The sequence below is a fragment of a genome, unplaced genomic scaffold (assembly GCF_019419815.1).
Source record: "Pyrus x bretschneideri cultivar Hongxiangsu unplaced genomic scaffold, Pyrus_bretschneideri_v1 Contig74, whole genome shotgun sequence".
NCBI lineage: Eukaryota > Viridiplantae > Streptophyta > Magnoliopsida > Rosales > Rosaceae > Pyrus > Pyrus x bretschneideri.
Window position 1 is genome coordinate 1,794,853 of NW_025999814.1, and position 24,042 is coordinate 1,818,894.

General features: G+C 38.8%; 1 protein-coding gene, 1 long non-coding RNA gene and 1 pseudogene across 2 annotated transcripts; 2 read left to right on the forward strand and 1 right to left on the reverse strand.

Moving 5' to 3' along the window:
• Positions 1-24,042, forward strand: part of LOC108867458 — a 166,167-nt pseudogene that overhangs the window by 122,258 nt on the left and 19,867 nt on the right.
• On the forward strand, positions 3,631-4,932 carry LOC125472815. Its single transcript, XM_048574703.1, has 3 exons — positions 3,631-4,226; positions 4,489-4,626; positions 4,717-4,932. Exons 1-3 carry the CDS (start codon positions 4,128-4,130, stop codon positions 4,930-4,932), a joined length of 453 nt encoding a protein of 150 aa, XP_048430660.1. The 5' UTR covers positions 3,631-4,127.
• Positions 4,345-7,038, reverse strand: LOC108867460. The gene is made up of 3 exons (XR_007254734.1): positions 6,385-7,038; positions 5,603-6,231; positions 4,345-5,510 (listed from the first exon to the last, which is right to left on the reverse strand). It is a non-coding gene; the product is annotated as an uncharacterized LOC108867460 (long non-coding RNA).

Below are 24,042 nucleotides of genomic sequence, written 5' to 3' on the forward strand. Positions count from 1 at the left end.
TCAGACAATGAATTCATAATCTCCTCTACAATACAATGTACAGATTAAGGGTCACACATGCCAGAGAAGAAAATATATACATAACACATCAACACTAGCCGTTTTTATATAAGATGCAATAGTGTGGTTCAAATTCGTCTTTGACGAAAATCGAATTTAGATTGAATTTTTTTTCCAATTGGGGTTGTGGGATGCAAGAAAAATATTAGCGCAGAATACTCTTCTTTTGGTTCACTCTTAAAAAAATAGTTTTTTATAGTTAATCCATGGTGAGCCATACAATTTATTGAGACCACATTAACGGAAGGAATAAATTGATGCGCAGTAGTGAAAGTTAGGGACCAAATTTATCGATTTTTGAAACTCAGGGACCAAAATGAGAAGTTGGATCAATGTGAGGGATCATTTGCGATAAAACCCCTTATTTTGTGTAATCCATGTGTCACCATTTGATTGGATTTGTGGGTCCCACATACAAACTAATAGAATAGTTGACAGAATCTTAACGGAATGACCAAATTGATGTGAGGTAGTGAATGTTAGGGACGACATTGATTGATTTTGAAAGTAAGAGACCAAAATGATGAGTTTAATTAATCTCAGAAACCATTTGTGATTAAAACCCAAAAAAAAAATTAAGATTTTTTTATTCTCTCTCCTATCTCATTGATTGTTTTTCATTACTTTGCTACCTTTCCCCTTGACTCTTTCTTCTTCATACTGTTAAATTTCAGGTAAACGGGCCATGGGCCCACTCCAACAACATCGATATTGTCCCTAATTGACCACCTGCTCAATCCGTCAGGTGTGGGGTTTTAATACAAAACGTCTCGGTGTTAGTTAGAGTGGGGTAATTCTATATAAATTGCTTGTTCTCAAGCTCTGTGGCTGATGTGGGACAGAGGAATTCCAACACTCCCCCACACGTGAGACCCCATTTTTATGGGTTAAACGTGGAGTTCCACACATCGGCAACCACATGGAGCCAACTTAGGGCTCACTCGTTCGCGAGGGGTCAATGGGGACCCACCAATTCACGTGGCATCTCTTGGCCTACGTGGAGCCAAGTTGGGGCTCACCCGTTCGTGCGGGGCCAAAGGGGACCCACCAGTTCATGTGGTAGTACGAGCCCGTCCCCTGACTCTAATACCATGTTAAATTTCAAGTAGAGGGCCCACTCCAACAACACCGATATTGTCCCCACTTAACCACCTGCTTAATCCGTCCGGTGTGGGGTTTTAATCTAAAATGCCTCGGTGTTAGTTAGAGTGGGGTAATTCTATTTAAAGGGCTTGTTCTCAAGCCTTCTGGCTGATGTGGGACAGAGGAATTCTAACACTCCCCGCACGTGAAACCTAATTTTATGGGTCACACATGAAGTTCTACACATCGGCAATCACGTGGAGCCAAGCTGGGGCTCACCCGGCTCCACCCGGTCACTATACATAGGTTCATATGTATAGGTACACAAATGTACATATAGGTGCATATATATAGGTAACATATATACATAGGTTTCATATGTATAGATACACAAATGTATATATAGGTGCATATATATCGGTACATAAATATATATTTATGTACATATGCATAGGCATACAAATTATGTATGCATATATATACGTGCATATAAACATATATGTATTGTTACCACTTAAGCAATTTTTGTACCCATATTGAATACAAATTAAGTAAAAATCTTCTATTTATAATACTAAAAATAAAACAAAACAAAAGTTAATAATTATTAGCTAGATTTTAAGTGATATATAAAGTCAAAGGACCAACTTTACCAAGTGTTTTTTTTTTCCTTCTAATTTCTTCCCCATCTTGATCATGACGGTCATATCTTGCTGCAACAACCAAATAGATACCGCTTATTGTTTTCAATTTTTAGGGTTTATATTCGCACTCATTTGGTGGTTTATAGCAATATAGTCCTCAACATCTTTGATCTCCAGAGACAAACCCAAGACCACTGGATGGTGGTCCTCGTGTGAAAAGTAATATAGCCCTCAACATCTTTGATCTCAGTAAACAAAATATTTACCCAAAGGACAGAAAGAAAGTCGCACCTTTCTGACCAAAAAAGAAAAAGAAAAAGAAAGTCCCACCTCAGTCAGCAAACGTCCCAGGGACCCAGCTGTGTCCGTGCAAAAGTACCATCATCCACCTTCTTCAATTTCGCCGCCAAAAGATAAGAAATTGCACAAAACAAAAACAAACAAAATACTATTTCTTTGAAAGTTGCAGGCATCGACTTGAGAGTAAGCAGGGGCGGATCCATAAGGACCAAGGTGGTCCTCGGACCACCGGATGCTAGAAAAACGCCCATGAAGATCCTTCGGTGACCCTCCAAATATTACAATAGGAAGGACAGATTCACGCCTAGGACTATATGGGCTACGCCTAGGAAATTTATTTTGTTAAATGACAGTTATGGATGGACCGTGGTACAATCAAAATTCTGGTGCAGTGCATCCATGGAGGAGGTAGAGAAGTTGTAGCTTTCCCGCGAGGAAGAAGGCTGAAACTCCTTTTTTTTCTTCTTTTATCTGCTACATGGGCCTACCATTGCTACTAAAATATTGCTTTTAAAAAGCACTTTCTCATCTATTATTCTATTTCTTATTATTTTATTTTTAGTTTTTACAATCTCTAATTGGTTTTTTTTTTTTTTTTTTTTGGGTGTGTATGTGGTTAAATTTCTATTAGGTGAAATGGTCAGATGTGCGGTTTTTATTGTGAATCCTATTTTATGTGTTAAGAATTCCGTATTTTGTAAATCACATATAAATCATTTTTTTTTCTTCATAGAAATAAGTTTTACTTGAATTGTGTACTCTATCTCTACTAATACAATAATCCTACCTGATCTTAATAGGAACCATTACCTTTATTTCGATTTAACAAAAGAAAAACTTTTTTTTTCTTTTTCCCTAAAATTGTGAAAAGTTATCAAAGTATTTACAATTTTTTTTTTTGAACAATCGATAGTCTCATAATAGGCTAGCAATAATGTGGTTCAATTTCACATTTGACGAGAATTGAACCTAAAACCTCACTTATAAGTGAAGAAGAATATCACTAGACTGTAGTATTAAGTGGCAAGTATTTACAAATTAGAAGAAGGGATTTTATTCATGATGACCTAGCTTTGTTTTTACCATGATTTATGAATGAAAAATATTATTATTTAGTTTTTGTAAGTTTATCGTTTATTTCTTTTTTTGGATGTTTTACATTGGGTGGTTAACCACCCAATGTGAGAATCCTAAATCTGCCACTGAGAGTACGGACTGCAGAAATGAAGGTGGTTCCACGAGAAGCTGAGAAACTGAACCTAAACAATGCTGGGTTCTTAGCACAAAAGCGTCTTGCGCGCGGGTTGAGGCTCAATCAATCACCCAAAAGCTGCAGCTCTCATAGCCACACAGGTGTGTTTTTTGCTCCAAAACTTTATCTTTTGTTTAAATTTACAAACTTTGATCGGATTTCGGTAATGGGTTTTGTAAAGGAAACGTTCTTGTTTAATGTGTTTGGGTTTGTAGATTTTGGAGTTCGTTCAAAATGGCGATAAATCTGTGGCGGAATTGATGGACATTGGGAGACGGCTGCTGGGAACGTAAAGGTGTGAACTGTGAAATCTTATCAATTTGCCCTGTTTTTATAAATGGGATGTTAATTCTGGATTCTGATTGTTGAATAGCATCTGGGTTGCCTTCCTTTTTGCCCAATCAACCAATTTGTATTCCTAATTTCGTACCTCTCGGAATCATGTGTCTAGTTGCTCGAGATTGGTCTGCATATTTCTTTTTCAAACAGGAAACAAGTTCTTCCTGGTGTTCAATATCCTTTGGATACGGTGCAGGTATGATGCTCATTAAGGTTTTTGGCATTTGCTTCGAAAAGCCTTAATCATAATCACTGCTGCTGAAAATTCCTCATAACCCTGGCATAACATGCGGCCTAAAATCATTTTTTACGAGTAAGATATAAATGCAGCAGTAAGGGAGGGGCAGTTGGAGATATTGGAGGTGCTTACCAAAAGCAGTGCATCTCAGCCGGCATGCGACAAGGCTCTGTTGGAGGCAAGCTACTTGGCCAGGGCTAGGTCCGCACAGATGCTCATGGGGTCCGACATGATGCCTCAGGCGGCTATGCATGCTCTTGTTTCTGCCTGCTCCAGAGGCTTCGTTGATGTAGTTGACACATTTATCAAGGTGACATAGTCTTTTAACATCATACATTAATCAAAATTCCTTTACGGTTTTAAATTTTAGCAAGCGCTTGTGCTGAAAGCGCTTTTCTAACCTATGAGGAGTTGTGCTGAGCCTACGATTGCCTTAAAGTATGCTTCAACATAAATAAGTGTGATGTACAATCAAGGTTGCCAACTTGCCATCACCGAAATGTGTGTGTGTTTTAATTGCTTGGAACATTTAACTCTTGTTCCATGACAGTGATACTATTTCTTGGTGGCAGTGTGGGGTGGATGCAGATGCAACTGACAGGGCGCCGCTTCAATCATCTAAGCCATTCCTACACACTAATGTTTACTGTAATGTGCTTATTTCCGCCATTGTTAGCCAGCAAATTTCTGTTGCCAGACTCCTCTTGCAGGTGTATCCCTAACTCATTGGCTAGTATGCATACCCTTATAGTTACACACTTCCTATCTAATGTTACGTACCTTTTGGAACGAAATAACAGGCTGGAGCCACAACAGATATAAAAGTGAGCCTTGGAGGCTGGTCCTGGGATGTAAATACAGGAGAAGAGTTTCGGGTGGGTGCAGGACTAGCCGAGGCTTACAGAGCGACCTGGTGTGCTGTGGAGTATTTTGAAGCCAACAGTGTTATCTTGCGCAAGCTCTTGCAACACCACTCTCCGAACATTCCTCACTTTGGGAGGACTCTCATCATGTAACAATGAAAGAGCGGTAGAGGTTCTGTTAAATTGTGGTGCACATGTAGAAGTTCCAATTAAGACAACAAATCCAGAAACTGACTGGCCCGTTCACATGGTGTCACGACTTGGATTAAATAAGATTCTCCAATGATTGATTGGTGCCGGGTGCAATACCAACTCTCAGACAAAATCTGGACAAACTGCACAAATGATCTGTGCTAGATATAAACACCAGGAAGCCTTAAAATTCTGGCTTCAGACGGTGCTGATTTTGGCCTGGTGAATTCTGCTGGTCATAGTGCAAGCGTAATAGCAGAGTCAGCAAGGTGGGCTCTTGGCTTCCGACAAGCAGTTGTAGTCTTGTAGATGTGATTCGATCCGGTGAAATGGTTCAATCAAGCGATACATCAGTATTTTCTCCTCTAATGCTTGTGAGTCAAGCAAAGGGTATTGAGGCTTTGAAGAAACTGATTGAGGGGGCAGGCATTGATCACAATGAGCAAGATGAAAAGGGATACTCAGCTGCCATGATAGCTGCAGAGGGCGGTTACCTACAAACTTTCAAATTGCTTATCGACACTGGGGCTGACATAAAACTGCAGATAAACGTGGTCAGGCAGTAATGGAACTATTCGATACAAATCAAAACTGTGAAGAATTTGAAAGTTGTTGTTTAAGAATGCTGCACCTCAAAAGGTACCTGATAGTCCTGTTGAGTTTTATGGGACTCTACATCAGGCAGCACAACACGGCCCCACAGATTTTGTTCATACATTGATAAGCAGGGGCTCTGATGTGCTTCTGATGCCGATGGATACAGTCCGTTGATGTTAGCAGCAAGAAGAGGCCACCGTGCGAGCCTTTGATTTCTTCAGGGGCAAAATGCGACATTGCGAATGCTAGACACGAGACAGCACTCTTGCTTGCAAGAAAAAGTAGGATACACCAGAAATCTTAAGGAAAAGTAGGATAAACAAGCAGCCGTTTAATAAGCAAAAATCTACTATTACCACGTATTTGTATCACCCAAATAGATGTGGCATCTCTGTGGCTTTAATAGGTTTGTGACATCTGTCCACCATTTTAACAGTGTTAAATTGTTGTTATCTCCTTCACATTGTAAAAAATAAAAAAATAAAAAATAAAAAAAAAATCCCCAAGCGTCCAGAACGTGAGTGCTCCTCGAGCATCACTCTCTCTCTGTCCTTGGATGCGGAACACCAACAACAACGACGGCGGATGCGAACCAAAAATCAAAGATCTTTACCACATAGGGCTCCACAAAGTCAAATCCAAGAACAACATCAGTCAATTTTCCTTCAAAAATTCACAAACCAACAATCCAAACAAACATCAGCAACATTTTTCAGATGATCTAAAAACACAAAACAAAAGAAAATTGATTGATTAAATAATTAATTGAAATTCCAAACGGGAGCTTTCTCGATCGAATTGCATAACTCACAGCACCTCATAATGGGGTTCAGGCAACGGAGGGGGGCTGAGCCTTCACTCTGCGGTCACCTGGCTGTTGAACCACCTCCAAGTGGCCTCTCCGTGGTTTACAAGAGTGCGAATGTAATAGATAAAATAAAATTACAAATTTGCAGAGGATAATAATTCCGAACCCAATCATTCAATCACAAATTAAACAAATTTACAAGATTAGGAACAAAATCGATGAAATTGATTCAGCGAGAGCACCGTTTTCGAACCTCAACTTCTTGAATCAGGCATCGCGGCGGTGACCCACCTGACAATGAAGGGATTGCTGCAAATCCTTGTAGAAATCGCTTGCAGTTGTAGACGTTCGAGCGTTCAAAGAAGAAGCCATGGAGAACGCGAAGAATAAAAAGGAGGTGAAGGCTTCGAACTCTCGCTCGCATTCGCCGTCAGTTTCATCGGAATTTGGGAGAGGATTTAGTAGAACAGTCCTTTTTTAGTGCAGAGGATTTTGCAGAGTTATCTGGTCGCCGGAATTTGGAGGTGGTGGTGGTGGGATGGGAGCGTGGCTTTCCTTTTCTGGGTTTCAATCGCGGCAGTTTGGAGATGAAGATGGCAGCGTCGAGGTTGATGACAGCGTCGAGGTTTATGACAGAGAGACTTTGAGTTAGACAGTATCATGTTGAGTTAGGTCAGTGGACAGTGTCACAACTCACAAGATTGGCAGAAATTTTTAGGTGTGCCGGGAACACCATGCCACGTGGTGTTCCCTCACACATAAAAATTCAAATTTATTTATTTATTGAAATAAAAAATTGAAGTATATTCAAAATTTGAATTTTTATGTGTGAGGGAACACCACGTGTCATGGTGTTCCCGGCACACTGAAAAATTACTCCAAGATTGGAGAGGCCACATTCTTTCTTAGGAATGAGGATCCACTGGGTAAGGATTCCGAAATTTTTTTAATCGTGTCTGTTTATCGTATATCATGCAGTTAATTTTTATCAGATATTATTTTTATTTAATTTTAAATAAAAAATTTAAAATGATTTTTAACTGCATAATATATGATAAAAGGATACGATTAAAGAATTCTGAAATCCTCACAAAAATTATCCGAAGAAAATTCTATTGGTTTTTTTAAGTGCAGAAGATTCGATAGAGAGGAACCCATAATAAGACACAAAGCAGTTTAAGTATGAGGGGACTATGATATATGATGATTTTTTGTTATACAACGATATTTTATATTTAACGAAAAATAGATAATCTACCGTAACACAAATTTTCAATAAACATTACGCTTACACAAATATTAAAAACAAAAATACCCAAATCCAAATTATTAAAACAAAAAAAATACACAAATCCAAAATATTAAAATTACACACCATAAATATAACAAGCCTCCAAACTATTAAAATTACACACTTCAGCAAATAAATATAACAAGTATGTTACATGGAGAGATCCAAATATAAAAATGTAGGAAAAAACTGTAGACATCAAAATTTCGGTGAAATGAATGTTGACCAATAATTAAAATTTCAATGTTCACGTGTCACATAAATTTTATATGTAGCGTGTGATTCAACGAAAAATCGAAATAAATTGGAAAAGTCATCAAATATGACACGTGTCAATACCTGGCAGAAATGACTTATTTCATCTGATTATTTAAATCCAAAAATCAAGTTTTGAAATTCTATAAATAGGAGGCCAATGCATTCATTTAAGAAAAAAAGAAGGAAGGAGAAGGAGAAAGGAAAGAAGAAAAGAAGGAAGGAAGAAAGAAAGAAGCCTTGAAACTCTAAAGCTCTCAAGCAAATCCCGAAGGATCAAGAAAGCAATCTTCGTTCTTCGTCAAATCCACCTTCAAGATCAAGCCCCGACGGCCCTTGAAGAACTTCCACCAACTCAAGATCAAGCCCCGACGGCCCTTGAGGAAAGTGTTCATCATCCACACATCCGTTCATCCTTCAAGATTAAGCCCAGAAGCCCTTGAAGATCCGTTCATCCTAAGATCAAGCCCCAACGGCCCCTTTGGATCAACAAATCCACACATCCGTTCATCGTTCATCATCCATCAACCTTCAAGATCAAGCCCCGACGCCCTTGAAGAACTTCCACCAACTCAAGATCAAGCCCCGACGGCCCTTGAAGAAAGTGTTCATCGCTCATCATCCGTTCATCCTAAGATCAAGCCCCAACGGCCCCTTTGGATCAACAACCTCAACAAATCCACACATCCGTTCATCCTTCAAGATTAAGCCCAAAAGCCCTTGAAGATCCGTTCATCCATCAACCTTCAAGATTAAGCCCAGAAGCCCTTGAAGATCCGTTCATCCTAAGATCAAGCCCCAACGGCCCCTTTGGATCAACAACCTCAACAAATCCACACATCCGTTCATCCTTCAAGATTAAGCCCAAAAGCCCTTGAAGATCCGTTCATCCATCAACCTTCAAGATCAAGCCCAACGCCCCTTGAAGATCCATTCATCAGCTGTGCATCCTTAGATCAAGCCCCGACGGCCCTTTGGATCAACAACTCATCCACAAACCCACACCCTACGAAGATAGAATCAGAGGACCAAATTACAAAGAGATTGTAACCCCAAAATCATTAATACAAAATATTATTTTGTACACGTATTCTTGTCGCTTGTTTCAGGAATTTATCCGTGTTTACAAATTTGGCACGCCCAGTGGGACAATCTCTACCTCTCATCTCTATCCTCAAATCATCAAAAAACGCAAATGGCATCAAGAAAGGATCAAGCTGTTCCTGCAATCAAAGCAAAGAACAAGAACATCATCGCCGCAAGTGGTGATATTTCGGGCATCATAACCCGAAGTAAGGCAAGAGATCTTTCTGCCGCGGCTTCCGCCCCTGCATTAACTCTGTCAAAGGAACAAGAGCACCTGAGGTACGAGCCTGTGATCACCCTAGCCTCGCTAAGGGCATCAAAAGGGGAGAGCCCAAGGAAATACTCAGAGTCCCTACTCTCCGACGCTGATTCGAGCGGCAGTACAACCATGCAAGTCATGACCACTGGAGCAACTTCAATCGAGGAGCAGCTAGCTCAGATGAATGAAGCAATTGCAAAGCTCACACGGACTGTGGAAGAGAAGGACTTGCAGATTACCGCACTCGTCAACCAACTAGATGCGCAGCTCGACGTGAAAGTCGACCCAATTGTTGGCCTATTAAAGAAAGAAGGCGACGAAGAGGAGGAGCCACCAGTGGAGAAAGTCGAAGAGAAGCCGAAGCTAGACCAAGCCACGACATCCATGGGATCTCTCTCTATCCAGCAGCTACAGGAGATGATCGCAAGCACTATCAAGACACAGTACGAAGGAAGCTCGCATGACTCCATACTGTACTCAAAGCCTTACTCCAAGAGGATTGATGCTTTGAAGATGCCAAGGGGTTATCAGCCCCCAAAATTCATGCAGTTCGATGGAAAAGGCAACCCGAAGCAACATGTCGCCCATTTCATTGAAACTTGCAACAATGCTGGGACAGAGGGAGACTACCTCGTTAAACAGTTCGTGCGTTCACTGAAAAGTAACGCTTTTGACTGGTACACTGACCTCGAACCTGAGTCTATCAACAGTTGGGACCAGCTAGAAAGGGAATTCCTCAACCGTTTCTACAGCACTCGTCGTACTGTAAGCATGTTAGAGCTGACCAGCACGAAACAGTGGAAAGATGAACCTGTCGTCGACTACATAAATAGATGGCGTTCTTTAAGTCTGGATTGCAAAGATCGGCTTTCTGAAACCTCTTCCATTGAGATGTGCGTTCAAGGCATGCAGTGGGGACTACATTACATCCTTCAAGGCATCAAACCACGAACATTTGAGGAGTTAGCCACCCGCGCCCATGATATGGAGTTAAGCATCAACCGTCATGGGAAGAAAGAACAGACCGCCGACTACAAGAATGACAAAGTTTTGGGGCCAAAGGTGGATAAGGCTACGTGGAAACCCACCAAGGAAGCAATGACGGTCAACACAACTCCAGTCAAAATCCCTACACGAAGCAAGGCGATTCAAACCGAAGCTTTTCGTGATCAAGAGACACGTAGACGCACTTTGAAGGAGCTTGAGGAGAAGACTTATCCATTCCCCGACTCTGACGTGGTTGCCATGTTGAAAGACTTGCTTGACAAAAAGGTGATCGACCTACCTGAGTGCAAACGGCCAGAAGATATGAACCGTATTGACAGTCCAAGGTACTGCAAATTCCACCGCTTCATTAGTCATCCGACGGAAAAGTGCTTTGTGCTAAAAGATCTCATCATGAAGTTGGCTCAGAAAGGGATCATCGAGCTAGATCTTAATGATGTGGTGAAGTCAAACTATACCACCGTCACTTCTGGCTCTTTGAACTCAAAATCTTCACCTCAACCGCTGGGGGCATGCTCCAAAACCATGTCAGTCAAGTCAAGTGAAGTTGAAGGATGGACTTATGTCACTCCAAAGAAAATGCACAAGAAACATAGGTCTCCTCCACAAGTTCACCAATCGGAAAGGGGGCAAAGCAGCTACCGTCAACCTTCAAAGCTACATGAAAGTGTTGAGGATGATGAAGTGATGACATCAAGATCGTCCGTTGCCATCACAATGCGCGATTTCTTCCCCAAAGATCTCATCCGTCTGCTTGCCTCTGCTGCTGCCTTTGAATGTGATCAACAAAATCAAAGTTTGTCAACTCACACCCAAAGATCTCATCCGTCTGCTTGCCTCTGCTGCTGCCTTTGAATGTGCTTGACAAAATCAAAGTCTGTCAACTCACACCCAAAGATCTCATCCGTCTGCTTGCCTCTGCTGCTGCCTTTGAATGTGCTTGACAAAATCAAAGTCTATCAACTCACACCCAAAGATCTCATCCGTCTGCTTGCCTCTGCTGCTGCCTTTGAATGTGCTTGACAAAATCAAAGTTTGTCAACTCACACCCAAAGATCCTCCGCATTCTCTCTCTCGGACTCGGCCTGGGTTTTCACCCACAGCCTCTTCCTTCTTCATCACCAGAGGTTCTTTATATAGAAAAAAAAAACGACAATGTAGAATAAGAAATAATAAAATAAAGTAAAATGAAATGATGATGTTGGGAAGTAATGATGAAAGTAAAGAATAAAAAAATAAAAAGTAAAAAAAAAAAAAAATATATATATATAAAAAAAATAAAAAACAACTCTGGTGGATCAATCCACCGAAAGAAGAAAAAGAATAATAAAAAATATATATATATAAAATAAAATAATAAAAAATAATAAAATAAAGTAAAATGAAATGATGATGTTGGGAAGTAATGATTAAAGTTAAAAAAAAAAAAAAAAAAAAAAAAAAAAAAAAAAAAAAAAAAAAAAACTTTGGTGGATCATGCCACCCAGAAAAAAAAAAAAAAAAAAAAAAAAAAAAGATTCTTTGGTGGATCAGTGCCACAGAGAAGAAAAAAAAAAAAAAAAAAATTCTTTGTTGGGTCAGGGCCACCGAGAAAAAAAAAAAAAAAAAAAATTCTTTGTTGGGTCAGGGCCACCGAGAAAAAAAAAAAAAAAAAAAAAAAAAAAAAAAAACAAACTATTGGTGATGTATATGTTTTCTCTGTATTTAGCACTATACACTAAATAAAACGAAGCATGTTCATTGATTTCCGAGTGATTACAAAAAAAAAAAAATAAATAATAAAAAAAAAAATAAAAATGGCAGAAAGATGGAGTCTTCACAAAGGTTGTGTACTTGAAGCCCCACTACGTGGCAACACTCTCGGAACAGGAGGTATCAGAGCAAGAGGCATCGGAGCGGGAGACACCGAAGATAGATCATTCAAGGCCCCAAACCTTGGTGGAACGCTGGATGACCCAGGAAAGAGGTGCCTCTGGAAGAAAGACGCAAGCCTTTGACGGTCGCTTTGAATTCGACCTTGAGATTCTTGCATCTCATCAAGCTTCCTCTTCATGCCCGACGAATAGTTATTTGCAAGCACATGCAAACTTCTATTCTCGTACTTAAGCTGTTTAATCTCCTGCTTAAGATCTTCCACCTCTGCCATCAATGATTCCACCTGACGGGACCGAGCAAGCAGGCGTTGGCCCATGTTGGACACAGAGCCCGCACACTGAACACTAAGAGCGAGGGACTCTTGAACGGCCAATTCATCGGACCGTCCTGACAGCAGCCTACTATCTTTTGGAGTGAGGAGGTTCCTAGCTACTATTGTAGCTGTTGTGGCGTCCTGCATCACGGAGTCTTCACCTGTAAGAGGACCGTTAGAAGATAAGAAAGAAGGGCACCATACATTACCTTGAAGCGGCGCAACCGGATCACTGCTGAGACTCAATTCTAAGCTAAGGTTCGATGGATTAGCCATTTTTCAAAGGTGTTAAAAGAGATGGGTGGATGGAGTTAAAACTCAAAAGGCCGGAGATGATTTTCAGGAATGAGCAGCCTTCAAAGTATGCATGTTACAGGTGATCAATACCTCTATAAAAAGGAAGAGGCGCTTGCTCAGAAATCAAAGAGGCGTTGGTTCAGAAATCGAAGGGCCGCTTATTCAAAAGTGAAGAAACATCGCTCTGCAAATCTCAAAAGCTGGATTTTCCGGCGTAAGTTAGGCGACGCTTTCTCGGCTTTCCAGAAAACGCGTTCAACTTTGTCAAAAGATCTCCGACAAAGTTGAAAACACGTGGAGGCTGGCGACGCTTTCGCGGCTTTTCAGAGCACGGGTGCCACTTTGTCAAAAGATCACGTGGAGGTCATCATCGCAGCTACACATCTTTAGCTGACGAGCGCAAAGTTCGGCGACGCTTTCTCTGCTTTTCAGAAAACGCGTGCCACTTTGTCAAAAGAGACGCTTGTTCAGAAATCGAAGAGGCGTCGTTCAGAAATCAAAGAGGCGTATTCAAAGATCGAAGAGTCGTCACTATTTCAAAAAGCCGAATTTGCGGGATCAAAACGTTTGTCGACAAGGGTAAAAGAACAGTACCACCACTTGCTATTGGGAAATCCCTATATATGTCGACCTTCATCTTTTATGGCAAGGCAGACCTGCGGAAAAAAAAAAAATGCCCAACTCTTCCTCACCTCCGAGAGTACACTCCCAGCAAAACATCTCAAAATACTCAATTTTTTCCTCTTCCCCGAAGGTGATACCAGATGACCCAGGAGGAAACGGTAGATGGAAGCATGTGCTGATTCATTCACCGCTTCTTCAAAAGCAAAAGTATCTCATATCATCAAGGGCAAAAGCAAAGGTATCTCATATCATGCTTTTTCCCTGTCCTTTTCTTTGTCCTTGCTCTTACATGCAGGAGAAGGGGAAATAGAGTTATCAGTCGGAACCTGAAATCAAACTTCCGACCTGGAACTGATTGCCTGGAACCTTTGCCTGGTTGCTTACCTTGCATTGCTCTCGAGTACTCATCGTCGCGGAGAAGTAATGTTTTGAAGCACCATTTAAATGCAAAGGTTGCATTCCATTCCTGCATCAGAGGACAAATACTACACGAGAAGATGCCAAACCTGCATAAGGAAATACCACTTCTGCAAAGGGAGCAAGTAAGACAAGTGAAAATGATACATCAAAGCATGTGGAGACAAGCACAACAAATATATGTGCTGATTCATTCGCTGCTTCTTCAAAAGCAAAGGTATCTTATATCATGCTTTCTCTATGTCCTTTCCTTTGTCCTTGTTATTACTCGCATGGCAAAGTGAAAAGAGCAATCAGACGGCACTTGGAGTCAGTTTTCCGATCTACCCTCTTCAATACGAATTGGGGAAAGATTGAACAAAGAAACAGGTCATCACTTCCACCTCCTGCTTGCCTGCCATGTGTCTGAATCCTGCTACCCAATTCAAGAGTAGCACAAAGGAAAATCAACGGTAGGGGGAGACCAAAAGAATCCTCCAGCCCAGTTCAAGATCAAGCCTCGATGGCCCTTGAAGAAATCACAAGTCCGATTCAAAATCAAGTGTTCACCACCCTTGAATCAAATTCAACTCCAGATAAAAGGAGTAAGTTCAGACCTTCGGAGGAGACCAAAAGAATCCTCCAGCCCAGTTCAAGATTAAGCCTGCGGAAAATCAACGATTGGAGGAAACCAGAAAATCTTCCAGTCAAGCTCAAGATCAAGCCTCGATGGTCCTTGAAGAAATTTCCAGCCCAATTCAAGATCAAGCCTCGACGGCCCTTGGGTTGACATCTACATTAAGGGACTTCAAAACGCATCTTCCACATGTGACAAGCACATGTCTACGACGCGCCTTGAAGTGGGGGCATTTGTAGACATCAAAATTTCGGTGAAATGAATGTTGACCAATAATTAAAATTTCAATGTTCACGTGTCACATAAATTTTATATGTAGCGTGTGATTCAACGAAAAATCGAAATAAATTGGAAAAGTCATCAAATATGACACGTGTCAATACCTGGCAGAAATGACTTATTTCATCTGATTATTTAAATCCAAAAATCAAGTTTTGAAATTCTATAAATAGGAGGCCAATGCATTCATTTAAGAAAAAAAGAAGGAAGGAGAAGGAGAAAGGAAAAGAAGAAAAGAAGGAAAGAAGAAAGAAAGAAGCCTTGAAACTCTAAAGCTCTCAAGCAAATCCCGAAGGATCAAGAAAGCAATCTTCGTTCTTCGTCAAATCCACCTTCAAGATCAAGCCCCGACGGCCCTTGAAGAACTTCCACCAACTCAAGATCAAGCCCCGACGGCCCTTGAGGAAAGTGTTCATCATCCACACATCCGTTCATCCTTCAAGATTAAGCCCAGAAGCCCTTGAAGATCCGTTCATCCTAAGATCAAGCCCCAACGGCCCCTTTGGATCAACAAATCCACACATCCGTTCATCGTTCATCATCCATCAACCTTCAAGATCAAGCCCCGACGCCCTTGAAGAACTTCCACCAACTCAAGATCAAGCCCCGACGGCCCTTGAAGAAAGTGTTCATCGCTCATCATCCGTTCATCCTAAGATCAAGCCCCAACGGCCCCTTTGGATCAACAACCTCAACAAATCCACACATCCGTTCATCCTTCAAGATTAAGCCCAAAAGCCCTTGAAGATCCGTTCATCCATCAACCTTCAAGATTAAGCCCAGAAGCCCTTGAAGATCCGTTCATCCTAAGATCAAGCCCCAACGGCCCCTTTGGATCAACAACCTCAACAAATCCACACATCCGTTCATCCTTCAAGATTAAGCCCAAAAGCCCTTGAAGATCCGTTCATCCATCAACCTTCAAGATCAAGCCCAACGCCCCTTGAAGATCCATTCATCAGCTGTGCATCCTTAGATCAAGCCCCGACGGCCCTTTGGATCAACAACTCATCCACAAACCCACACCCTACGAAGATAGAATCAGAGGACCAAATTACAAAGAGATTGTAACCCCAAAATCATTAATACAAAATATTATTTTGTACACGTATTCTTGTCGCTTGTTTCAGGAATTTATCCGTGTTTACAAAAACAACTACTGTTCTAATACAATCATAACAAGAGGAATGGATCGGGCATTTTGCTAATAACTAGCTCTCTCACCATCTTTGTACTCTGAAAATAACATTGGAAGAGAAAATAATTAAAATATATATATAAATAAGATATACTCATACAAAAAACAAAAGAAAGAAGTAACGTAACAAGCATTTGTTTAGCTGTAGCTTGTCTAATTTTTTGTTGCCAATTGTTGCATTTGTAGTTTTTCAGTGTATTTTATATTTGATCAACACCAACAACTCGGATAGTATATATATGCAAATCATAGTTAGTAAAATATGGAACCCTTGTGGTGCATAGGTATTATACGAGAGTTTTTTTTTTTTTTTTTTTTTTAATGTGTATACGCATATAATATATGTATCAATAATTTTCAGACCATAAATATACCCTAAAAATGATAAACATGAATTAATTAAAATGATTTTTTTTATAAAATAATTATAAGAAGAAAGCATAAATCACTTAGGTTTTAAATTAATCCTTGGGTTAAAACATAAAATTAGATTTTAAACTAACTCAATAATTTTTCAATATTTGGGTCTAAAATAAGTTTTGGGTTAAAACTTAAAACCTAAAATTTGGGTAATTTTAAAATTTTAAATACAATAACTCTAACGGATGAGATTGAATATGATCAAATCTAATAGTAAAAAAAAAAAAAAAAAAAAATTCAACGACTTAAAATTAAATTCAACTGCTAAAACAATTGAAAAAATAAAAAATAAATAAAAACTTACCCAAAAACTCTATAATACATGTTTCATAGGATCTACTTAGTGAATTTTTAACTTTTCTCATAATCTAAATATTTGAATATTGAAATGTTTATAAAAATAAATATGATAATCTACATAAATTTTATTTTGAAAATATTACCGAAAAAAAATTAGCTTGAATTTATTCTTTAATAATTTGGGCTAAAATTTTAACTCAGAACAACTGGAGCACAAAAACTGTTTCTGAATTAAATCTAGAATTTTTGAGTTAAAAATTTTAAGTTTTAACCAAAAATTGAGATGGTCTTAGAATGATTCTTTCGGCTAATATGTCCCACACATATTAATCAAGAAATGGTAATTTCAAAAAAAAAAAAAAAAAAAAAAAAAATATATATATATATATATATATATATATATATAAAGCAAAAAAGTATGAACAGACTTTAAATACCCAAATTTTAGTAGTTTCCTGTGATATAGTTCCAAAACAGAACGCAAATGTCAGCTATGACATGTATCGCCCGGTCCCAGTTGTCAGATATGATATGGATAACCCGATCCCAGTTGTCAGATATGACATGGATCGTCCGGTCCCGGACATTTCGAAATCTTAGGTTAAGTAACAATAGGACCGCCATAAGAGGATTGAAGGAATAAAGCATTGGGTAGTAAAATTGGGGTGGAATGATGCCTTGCAACGCAAGCCAGTAGGTAGCCCACACTAAGCCAAGCCCTACCCAAATAACAAAGCGGTATTGAAGTTGGGTGGAGAGGACAAAAAGTCCAAACCAAATAACAGACAACGCTGCCGTGGCCACAACAGAGAAAATGTAGAAAGGGGGAAGGCATGGGCAGTTATTCAATTTGCAGTAGCAACTAGCCGCATCGACGGAGGGAGGCTTGACAAAATAGCTGGGATCGACCCCGAGGGGAAACAGAATGGTAGCTAAGGCCAAGAAGATAGTCAAAGTCAACTGTGTTTGCGGATTTGGAGGTGGATTAAGAGGAGGGTTTTGATTTTCATAGTCCGCCATAGTGGTGGTCGAAAGAGGCAGCTGGGAGCAGAAGGGGAATAAAAAATGAGAGTTGGCGGTGGCGGTGAGGATGTGTTGAACGGTGCTGGGGAGTTGGGAAGTGGTAGTTTTATACTCTTGCTCGTGTTCCCCGGTGCGTGTAGGACCCATATATTATCAGGAACCACCAAATGACAAAAATGACATCAGCAACGTAATATAAACTATAAAGTGGCATTTTGTTGGCAAATTAGATAGCGACTTTGGCTTTTTGGCGGCAAAATGATCAGCAACGTAAAATAAAGTGGCATTTTGGTGCCAAAATAATCAGCAACGCAATATAAAGTGGCATTTTGTGCCAAAATGATCAGGAACGTAATATAAAGTGGCATTTTGGTAGCAAACGGATCAAATGACCAAAATGACATCAGCAACGTAATATAAAATAAAGTGCCGCTTTATTATTTTACTAGCCTCTCCGCACGCACGTGGTCATCAGCAACGTAATATAAAATAAAGTGCCACTTTATTATTTTACTAGCCTCTCCGCACGCACTAACGTGCGTGCGAGAGGTATTTTTGCATCACGGGCGCTACGCGCCCCTAAAGGTGTATTGCGTTAGTTTTTTCCATTGTAATTGTCAAGATATACTTTCAATGTATTATGCAAAGAGGAACTTTTTTTTTATTTTTTTTTATCATGCACATCCTAAAAATTTATCATGTTTTTCGTTTTTACTTTGTGTAAAGTAATGATTTAAATGTTATTCATGCACTTATCAAACAACATACGATTTTAGATGCAAGTTCCTACCTAAAGCCCATGAACAATAGCAAGTATATGTAAATTAAAAAAAAAAAAGTAGATGACAACAGTAAGTACTCGTAGCAAAATACAAAACAATTTAAATGTCAAAATATAAATCCTATATAACAATATGTACATTATTCACAATACTCATAGAGTCTATATGTCAATGTTTCTTTTGAAAAGAAAGTTTACATATTGACATCAATGCAGCGGTTTCCACCCATTTGTTCATAATTGATGCTTCAAATTTTCATTGCCAATCTATAAACGATAGTGAGAAAATTAAAAATCAAATAAAAAGAGTTAATTGATAAGTGAGAAATGCATACTGAAAGGTTATCGTTAATAAAGCTGTTACCTATTAGGAATCACCATAATTAGCTGGAATGAAGCAAGACTTCTTTGTATACTACATTCCGTGTAAATACACCTTGTTGGCCTACTATGGAGCCACTTTTTACTAACACGGTTGTGGTTGACTTTGAGACCCCCCTCGATAAAGCCACATATAATTGTCCATGGCTGAAGACATGATCTGGAAGGTAAACGCCTACATGTGGTATTGTCTGACCTTGAGATTTGTTTATAGTGATAGAGAAACTTAGTTTCACTGGAAACTGCTTTCTTGTAAGTTCAAATGGAAGCCCAGCAGTATCAGTACTTTTGAGAGGGATTCTTGGTAAGAAAACTCTGGATCCGGCGAATTGTCCAGTTAGAATTTCAGCATCAATAAGATTTCGGTAAGAACCACGACACAATAATCTTGTACCATTACACAATCCGAATTTCGGATCAATATTCCTTAAAAGCATGATTGGAGCACCTCTTTTCAGAGTTAACTTATGAGGAGGAAAACCACCAAGTGAGATTGAATTCAAGAACTCTGGCTGATACAAATTCCTTGGGTCATCTTCAACTGAATCAAATGAATACATTGTCTCTTCTAAACCCGGAAACATATTGATTATCTTTTCATTCAACATATCAACGTCTTCATTTGTAGGAGTTACCACTGCCCTTTCCACCATGTAGGTTGCATCATTTATATGATCCTCTAAGTCAGGGAAGATTTTGGCAATTAATTGATTAATGGAATGCTCACTCTCCCATGGTATCACCATGCATTCAGGTAGTTTTACCATATCATCCATAATAACATCTCCATTCCCATCACCAACACGAAGTAAAAATTCTGAAAATTCACAATCATTTATGGATCTCATGTTTTGTTTGAGTTTTAAAACTTTTACTTGTGTCCAAAATGATGCCTTAACAACACTTGCTTGGATTAGTTCGGACTTGGTTCCTTTTCGGGTAACAGGAAGAACTTGTCGAAAATCTCCCCCAAATATCATTATCTTCCCCCCAAATGGCAAGTCAATATCTGTTAAGTCTCTGAACGTTCGATCGAGTGCTTCAAATGCATGACGATGCGTCATTGTTGCTTCATCCAAGATGATTGCCTTTGCCTTTTGTATTAGCTTTGCTAAATCAGATTGTTTACCGATCGAACACATCGATGATGCATCGAGACTAAGTGGTATCTTGAATTTAGAATGTGTTGTCCTTCCACCAGGCAATATCGTAGCTGCTATTCCAGATGATGCTGTTGCTAATATTATGTGCCCCAACCTTCTCAAGCTTGCTAACAATGCGCGATATAAGTAAGTTTTTCCAGTTCCACCGGGACCATCCACAAAAAAAGTTGCATTATCCGATTGTTGAACTGCACCCATTATTATGTTAAACGCATTTTTTTGGTCATCATTTATGCGTTCAATTGCATCAAGATCTTGTTGTGGAATACCTATGGATATTTCATCTTCAATACATCCCGTCATTCCTGAACTTGATTCATTTCCTCTTGTCATTTGGGGCAAATCAAACTCGTTTATACTCTTATTGAATTGAACCAAAAGTATGTTCAACTCATGCAAGAGTATGTTGGTAGCAAGTGTGGGAGTTATGTTAGTCATGGAAACATAATCTTCTATCATGAATGGATAGAACTCATCCCATAACTCTCGAACACCAATTGGTGCACAATATACCAATATGGTGACGAATAATCTTCTTAAAGCCGACGACATTTGAATTGCGGAGGCCTCTAACAAACATTGTCGAATACTGTCATCTCTTTCTAACAAACCTCGTTGTTCTGTTGCCTGCTTAAATGTTGGATGTAAAACCCCATTAACTGTGCTCAAGTTTGTGAAAGATGTTGGTCCTCTAACATGATTAAGAAGAATCCGAAGGTAAAATTTTTCGCCTTCAGCAGGTGAAATTGCATATATTCATCCAATAACCTTGTTACGATTCATTCTTTTAGACCACTTTCTTTGAGCTTGAATCCATCTGTAATGTGATGGTATCTCCATGTATAAATAATGTCGTGCTTCTGCATCCACATGATTGAGTGTAAAAAATTCAGTCAACATTGTCTTTCTTGTACTCTCATCATGTAGAATATTTGTTATACTCTCATCGGCACGAAACTGAACTTGGTGCATATTAGGAAGATGTATTTGCATTCGCTCAACAGATGGGTAAATTCGATTAATAATGAACTTGAATATCTTCCATAATGCCTCTGGTGCGCAAACCCATCTTGCATCCTGAAACTGCTTTATTTCATCGTATTGAGGGTCTGATTGCACTTCAACTGTCACTCTGTCTGGGCCTTTGTAAACATACTTATATAAGTACTTGACACTTTTTATGCTTGCACAAATTTCAACATTGATGTGACAATCATACCTTAACAGCAACCATGGATTATATGGAATGACCCAACTATTATCAACCATTATGTTTCCTTGTCGATTAAGTGAGACGGGCAATCGATTTCCTCGCCTTTGATAAATTGGATACGAATCATTTCCTTGAACGGTGACTGGTGCAAATGGTTTGGGAAACTTTCTCTTACAACTCCCATTTTTCATACATGGAGATTGAAGATTATGAATCCCACACGGGCCATGAATCATATGCTTTAACACCACATTATAAAGTTGAGGCTCTACATCTTCATTTGGTATTTCAGCTCTAACAATTCGGTCATACTCATCTGGATTATTGATCTTATCATTTTCATCTAACACCACCAGCATATGCACATGTGGAAGACCACGTTTCTGAAACTCAATAACGTATGCATAAGCAACAACACTGCCCAATACCCCATTTTCGATAATGTCTTCTTTTAGTTGCTCAAGTTTTGCACGAAATACTCTAGTGAGTAAGTCAGGGCGATCTTGTGGAGTTTGTCCAGCCAGTAATTCGCTTTTGATTTCTTCCCAATTTGGGTTAAATGTCATGGTAATAAAAAGATCTGGCTTTCCGAATCTTTGAATCAAAGTCATTGCGTCTTGATATCGTTGATACATGTCACGTGGGCTTCCAACAAATGATGATGGTAAAATAATTCTACGCCCGATGCTACCTAATAATTTTTTATTTTCAATTAGCTATATATATTGTACGCAGTTTAAACAAAGTTATATTTCTAAATAGCGATGACTGAAACGATATATATACCTGCATTGTGTTGACCTGCATTTAGAGAGTCTTCAAGTCCTTTGTAGAGATCCGCTCTAACTATGGATTGATTAGAACGCAACCATCTAAGTTTTTGTGATTCAATTTTAATGTAGTTATCTACAGCATATTGTTGCAAGAGACGTCCACCTCGAAGCAAAAGTGATGATCCATTATGGCGTATCTGCAAAAGCAAATTTCATATATTGCTTTTAATATAGGAATCATCATTCATCTATATATACCAGGAAATAAATTATGTTATTAGTACAAACCTGTAACATATAAGCATAATAGTCGCAACATGTTATTACTCTTCCACCATCATCACGACTGTTAACATCCCATCCATATGTACCGTAAGGCAGCAATAGTGGATATTGTAAGGGATCATAAAATCCAACATAGTCTCGGACGTGAGAAAGTCTTCCACTAATTGTCTCCACCACGATATCCCTTCCATTTGCAATTGTGGCATTATCTCCATCTATTATAATTGCCGCAACTTGTGATGCTTATGGTAAACTATACTGACGCCGATCTATAGGTTGCTCTTTTAGGATCAACTTGCAATTCGGCAAATCTTGGCGTTGTCCGAGGCTTCGCAATGTATGAACAAAAGGATTATGGTTGTTCAACTTATATTGTATCTTTTCAACCACACGTCTATCTAAAACTTCACTTTCACACATTCGGTTTTCAACTTCATGTTCAGTGTCATATATATAAGCTTGTAAAAATCGCGGTCTGTTCCCTTGATTTGGTAAAAGTCCACCAATCTTATGATATAATGCACCTTGAGCACGAAATGTGTAAATCCCACGACCACCAATATTAATTCTTTCATCCACGTGTACTCCCATTGAAGTGAATGCAAATGCATAATTGTAAGCTCGAATATTTTGCCTGAAGTGTCTACCCTCGTTTGTTTGGTCAGAGAAAATAGCAACCATTTCTGGTGGGGACTGTATTGGGGGTAAAACAATTCTTCCTTGCAAGCAACACATATTCAAAGTTTCTCGAGCAAACAATCGTGCATAGCAGTACAGACATGTGGTTGGAGGAGATAATTGGCAACCTAGGATACCCCGATTCTCATTATAATTTCTAGCACAATTGTGGTTTCTTCTTCCTCTGGTTTGGCGTGCATGACAATTGGTTCTATTTGTATATTCTTCTTCTGATATTTTTACATGAATATCCAACATTCAGTATAAGAATTTTCTTTGTAACTAATCATATATCTATATAAAGATAGAATTATATACTAAGCTCACCATTGTGGGGAGGAATTGAGAGTATCCCATAAGATATTTGTGATCTATTTGAATGTGCCAACTGTCCCATATGAGTACACATTCTAGTAGAAGTTTGGTCATTATGATTTGTGATATCTGACAAAACCCTTGAATTCGCGCTTTCATGCTCAATTTGTTCTAATAAATAGACCACATTATAATACGATTAGTTAAAATTTTTGTCTTTAATATTTAATATATTAGTTGTGAGTCTAATATTTCGTAAGAATACCACTAAAAATAACTACAACATTGAGATCAATATAAAAGTATCGAAGAAAAGAATACAATGAGATTTCAATTCACAAAATTTTGTTCTTAAAAAATAACCTAATTTTTTAAGTGTGAAACAAATACAAATAAAGAAATTGAAATAAATACCAGGAATTTGTTGTTCTATATTACTGGGGTTGACCTCAACGTCATAGTTAGCCAACTAAACCCGTTCTTGTATATTATTGGGACCTACTTGTTGCATAGTTAAAAGAAAAATTAGAAATTATTTTTTTTTAATTTTTTGCATTAGTATGAGTTAAAGAAAAAGGAATATGAAATAAATACCAGGAATTTCTTGTTGTATGTTACTGGGGGATGTCATAGTATGATCATCATATAGAGTTGGAATTTGTTGTCTTTTTTCTTGTGCTATTAGACGTCGTTGAGCTAGATATCTTTGATGTTCTTCAGGACTCAATGATTGACGCCATTGTCTGGCACGACTTTGACCACGCTCCATGGAAAAATTTATCTAAAAAATAAAAAAATAAATGAACCTAAATTGAATAC

Bases quoted from the DNA above. Each gene is read 5' to 3' on its own strand.
- LOC125472815 (XM_048574703.1), top strand. From the start codon at position 4,128: ATGCTCATGGGGTCCGACATGATGCCTCAGGCGGCTATGCATGCTCTT. The intron at 4,227-4,488 runs GTGACATAGTCT...TCTTGGTGGCAG, and splicing joins TAGTTGACACATTTATCAAG to TGTGGGGTGGATGCAGATGC. The intron at 4,627-4,716 runs GTGTATCCCTAA...ACGAAATAACAG, and splicing joins TTGCCAGACTCCTCTTGCAG to GCTGGAGCCACAACAGATAT.